This window comes from Daphnia carinata, chromosome 8 (genome assembly GCF_022539665.2).
Source record: "Daphnia carinata strain CSIRO-1 chromosome 8, CSIRO_AGI_Dcar_HiC_V3, whole genome shotgun sequence".
Classification (NCBI taxonomy): Eukaryota; Metazoa; Arthropoda; class Branchiopoda; order Diplostraca; family Daphniidae; genus Daphnia; species Daphnia carinata.
In genome coordinates this window covers 880,092-884,553 of record NC_081338.1, presented here as the reverse complement: position 1 = coordinate 884,553, position 4,462 = coordinate 880,092, and the positions used below count along the sequence as shown (strand labels likewise).

The 4,462-nt window shown below is 38.0% G+C and overlaps 1 protein-coding gene and 1 long non-coding RNA gene across 2 annotated transcripts; one reads left to right on the top strand and one right to left on the bottom strand.

The window, feature by feature from the left end:
• Positions 1 to 302: 302 nt before the first annotated feature.
• Positions 303 to 1,871, bottom strand: LOC130689593 (uncharacterized). Its single transcript, XM_057512550.2, has 4 exons — positions 1,803 to 1,871; positions 1,306 to 1,532; positions 966 to 1,217; positions 303 to 899 (listed from the first exon to the last, which is right to left on the bottom strand). The coding sequence occupies exons 2-4, from the start codon at positions 1,412 to 1,414 to the stop codon at positions 709 to 711; spliced, it is 552 nt and encodes a 183-aa protein (XP_057368533.1). The 5' UTR covers positions 1,415 to 1,532; positions 1,803 to 1,871; the 3' UTR covers positions 303 to 708.
• Positions 1,872 to 2,196: 325 nt separating this feature from the next.
• LOC130689603 (uncharacterized) lies at positions 2,197 to 3,206 on the top strand. Its single transcript, XR_009000758.2, has 5 exons — positions 2,197 to 2,344; positions 2,414 to 2,503; positions 2,567 to 2,656; positions 2,717 to 2,978; positions 3,052 to 3,206. It is a non-coding gene; the product is annotated as an uncharacterized LOC130689603 (long non-coding RNA).
• Positions 3,207 to 4,462: the final 1,256 nt, after the last annotated feature.

Below are 4,462 nucleotides of genomic sequence, written 5' to 3'. Positions count from 1 at the left end.
ATATACGGCGGACGCAGTCCCCAAGGTCACTGCCACCCAATGTCGAATATTTTGAAACCTAAACAAAGAGGAACAAAAGGAAATTAACAGCTAATCTTTAAATTTAAAATTGAATAAACATAATTTTCACAAACACAGGGAAGGGAACTGGACTAAAAAAACCATTGAAACCTACCAGTTTGATGCAATTGCGTTTGTCCATCAAAAGATCCTCCAGCATATGCCAGCTGTCACAGTCGTCAACAGGCAACTTCATAACTTAACTCGTCGAAGAGGTCTTCAATGTGTTGGTTGTCCTGGAAGGCCAGCAGTCGATCAATTTTCTGTTCCACTCGATTAACACATTGGAGGATCTCGCAAGATTTCTTCAACGTCAGCCGAGAAACATTCTTGTCGAAGGAGGATTCTTGAGCATTCGCGGGTTTCTTGAGGGAAGATGAAGTATTGCTATCGACAAAAAAACGCCTCTTGGAGCCAGGAGAAGCTGCGACATGCTGATGACTGGAAACTAAAGACGACATTGGAGCCGGAAGCTGGTGGTTCATGTCACGGAGGGGAGAGAGGGGCTTAATACCAAGTGGCTGCTTGAAACGACTGATGGTTTCGACACCATCCTTCTGCGTGTTGAAGATCTTGGAGAAAACCGTTTTCGCGAGATTGTTCAAATGACGGGATTTGTTTGCACTGGCTTTAGTAGTGACAGGCTTTTCAGCAACCGTGTTGACAGTGTTTGTCTTGGTAGCGTTTACCTTGGCAGCGTTTGTCTTTAAAAGGTTGGACTTGGCAGCGTTTGCCTTTGCAATGTTGATCTCGTTGGTTTTTTTTCTCGGCTGCTGACTTGCCTTGACTTTGGACAGGACTCTCTCGTAAAGTGGTAACTTCATTCTCCGATTCTAGATCTGAAACATAAATCACATGAACATTGACATAAATCAGACTTAACACACACCGACACAAATACACACCTTCATCCAAATCTCGTAAGGTGTCTTCAATCGTTTCGTCGGGAGACGAGTCGCTATCCTCCTCTGAACTAATAGCGCACTTTTGGGTTGATTTTGAAGGGCCGTTTGTGATTGATCTCTTTTCTATTGTAGGGCTGAACCGACGAGGAGGTAAAGATCTTCTTTTCTTCGGCTTTTCCACATCCGAAGTAAGCAAATCCGAATTAGGGTTCAACGCTCTTTTTTCCCACCCTCTGGCAACTTTCCAGTCATCTGTCGAAATAAATAAAATAACATAATGTATAATTAATCGTTAAATTAAGACGTATACGAGCTACGATTATTCCTACAGAAAACTTACCACAAATTTTAAGCAACATGTAAGGGTAACTGGGCCAATTTGAGTCGGGAGTTTGATGACTTCTTACAGCCTTTTCCAATTTCGGTCCCTTGAAGTTTGGATAAAACATGACATCTTGGTCCACTCTCCAATTTTCGGAAACCGTTGCTACTTCTTCCGCCGATTAAGTGTAGAGGATCACCACCAACAACTTGTGTGCTTCTGGCAGCAAAATTGACATTTCCATTCTACGACAAAAAATATGAATAAAATAGTAAAGACTAAGTTAAGACTAACAATTAGACGCAGAAACAAACAGTGACCACAAAAGCACAAAATGATAAAGCAAATTTTGCAAAGCAAAATTTAGCAAAGCAAAATTTGCACCAAGCCTAACCAGCAAAACTAAAAACGTGCATAGCTAGCAATTTTGTCAAATGTAAACAAATCTGGGGCATCTTAGATTACAACAATGTACCAATTCACAAATAAGGTTTATTCAAAAGTGACAAACTTACCAAAATGAATTTTATAGGTGAATTTGTGGAAATCACAACAAATAACTCGATAAATGATGGAGGAGAAAATTATACCCGCCATTAGACACAGCGAAAAATTTTGTGAGTGTCTCTGAATGACGCAACGTTGCCATTCCATTGACTTTGAAATAGAGTAATTTAGTTTCGACGTTTTGTCTTAAATATTTATTCAAAACGTGACAGTGAATTTTTTAATCAATTTGGTGGCATTATTACCATTTTATACAACATTTGTTATTCGAAATTGTGGGGTTGGTCATTGGTGCAACGATGTGTGATTCTTACTAATTGATTTATAAATGGCGTCGTCATGCTTCAGTCTTCGGTGTTCTTCCGGAGTGAACTTTTATCTAAACAACGAATAAAACTAGTGAAATAGTGACAACTGAAGTGATTCCCGGAACAAATACTTGAATTTCAATTGTCACAAAGCAAACAAATTTGGACTTTGTGTCGTGCAACAAAATCTTTTCTTCTCATCCCGATTGTTTCTTCAAGTGCTATAGTGTTTGACATACAAGGTAAATCTGTGTTTGTATTTTTATCATTTCTGAGCTAACGACGATGTATTTTTCTTCTATGAACGACAGCTTCTCTGCTTTAATATGTTTGAGACAATAATAGTTATGTGCCACTTGAATGTTTTCAATTGAATTAACCATCACCATCAATTACCCGAGGTAAGCTTAATACTTTTGCTTTAATCTATATCTGTTATATTTTAAATTGTGTTACATTCTCAGGTTAGAATTCTTTTCATTAAATTGGCGTAATCTTCCAGGGTAAACAAGACCTCTATGAAGTAAAATTCTTCGATTTGCACTAGTGGACAGGTTAGCAACATGTTGTGAAAAGTTGTTTACTCATAATTTAATATAGAGTTTTGTTTTTAGTTTACCGTCCCTGTTTGACCTGGATATCTGTTTAATTGAAATTTATCAAGGCTTCACATCTTTATCTGCCAGATGTAACTGATGAGTAACATAGCTCAGCCGACACCGCTCGTGATCCTCGAGGATTTGCAGTCAAATTTTACACCGAAGAAGGCAACTGGGATTTAGTCGGAAACAACCCCCCATATTTATTATTCGTGAACATATTCTCTTTCCGAGCTTTATTCATACTCAGAAACGCAATCCAGTAATCCATTTGAAGGTAAGTTTAATCATTTTGAGAGAAAGTAAGACTCAGTATTTAATTTGGTTTATTTAGATTGAATACGTACTAGGACCCTGATATGTTCTGGGATTTCATATCTCTTCGACCAGAAACGACTCATTAAGTTTGCTTTATGTTTTCCGATCGTGGGACTCCAGATTGTTATCGTTTCATGGACGGTTACGAATCGCATACCTTTAAGTTAGTTAATGCTGAAGGCAAGCCAGTGTAACAAAGCCAAATAGACATCTTCAACATATACTTATTCTTCACATCTTTATTAATCATGAAGGGTGAACATATTAATTGCACCACAACATACGCAGCGCGGGTGACCTAGATGAACACCTGCTAGCTAGATGACGCATCCATGTGTCATTAGCATCACGCCACTTATAAAACATTTTGATTGGCGCCACGAGCGACGCCCATCATCACACCATTATCACGCCATTTTAAACGTCTTTGATTGGTGCCAAATACTCGCACAGCAACTCACCAATTTGCCAATATGCAAAGTTTCCTGATGAACCCGGAATCTGAAGAAAGTCAGTCTCCGACGTGTGTACGACTTCAACAGTCGGTTTCAAATCATCTGGAGCCTCCCTTAATTGACCGCCAAATTGTGTTACATTTTTTGTCTTACACTTGTTTTGTTCTCGTGTTCAACTCGTGCTACCACGGTAAGCTTATATTACAATTATCTCCCTTCACTTCTAGTTTCCATATTGTATCGCAAGACGATTCTTATATTCTTTATTCAAATTCCCTTTGTATTCTAATACCTAGCTTAGGAAAAGTTCAGAGTTCAGTATATTTTTATTGTCTTAATTCCATAAAGTCAGTCTTCCCACACGGGAAGATGCTTTACACCAGTGTACTGCAAATTTCATTTCAAGGTATTGACAAATTATTGAAAATTGTTTTATTTATAGGATTCTAACGAGTTCTGTATTTCTTATACCGATGGAGGGATTCGTAATTTAGATGCAGGCAAAGCTCATCAACTTACTTCCGATGATCCAGACTATGCAACTCGTGATCTGTACAAAGCCATTTCTAAAGCAGATTTTCCTTCCTGGTCCGTAAAAATTTAAGTGATGACCTTTGAAGAAGCAGAAAAGTTCAAATGGAACCCCTTTGATTTAACTAAAGTAATTTCATTGTTTTTCAACAATCCCAAAGATCATTGTATAATTTTTTTTAATTATTACCAGGTCTGGCCGCAGGCAGATTTTCATTAATTGCAATTGGCCGTATCCGAAATGTAAATCGATCTTGGACCGCAACCCAAAAGATTACCTTGCTGAAGTTCAACAAATAGCCTTTAGTCCAGCTTATTATTAACCAGTAACATCACATCGGCTATCCTATATTGCAAGGTAGCCTGAAATTTATTATCTGTTTATTTATTTTCAACATTGAAATTTTTGACGGATTGATGCTTAACATTTATTTTTTTAGGCTACAATGGAGGAACC

Coding starts and splice junctions, on each gene's coding strand:
- LOC130689593 (XM_057512550.2), bottom strand. CDS start 1,414: ATGTTTTATCCAAACTTCAAGGGACCGAAATTGGAAAAGGCTGTAAGA. Junction 1,218..1,305: donor CATGTTGCTTAAAATTTGTG/GTAAGTTTTCTG, acceptor TTATTTCGACAG/ATGACTGGAAAGTTGCCAGA. Junction 900..965: donor CTTACGAGATTTGGATGAAG/GTGTGTATTTGT, acceptor TTTATGTTTCAG/ATCTAGAATCGGAGAATGAA.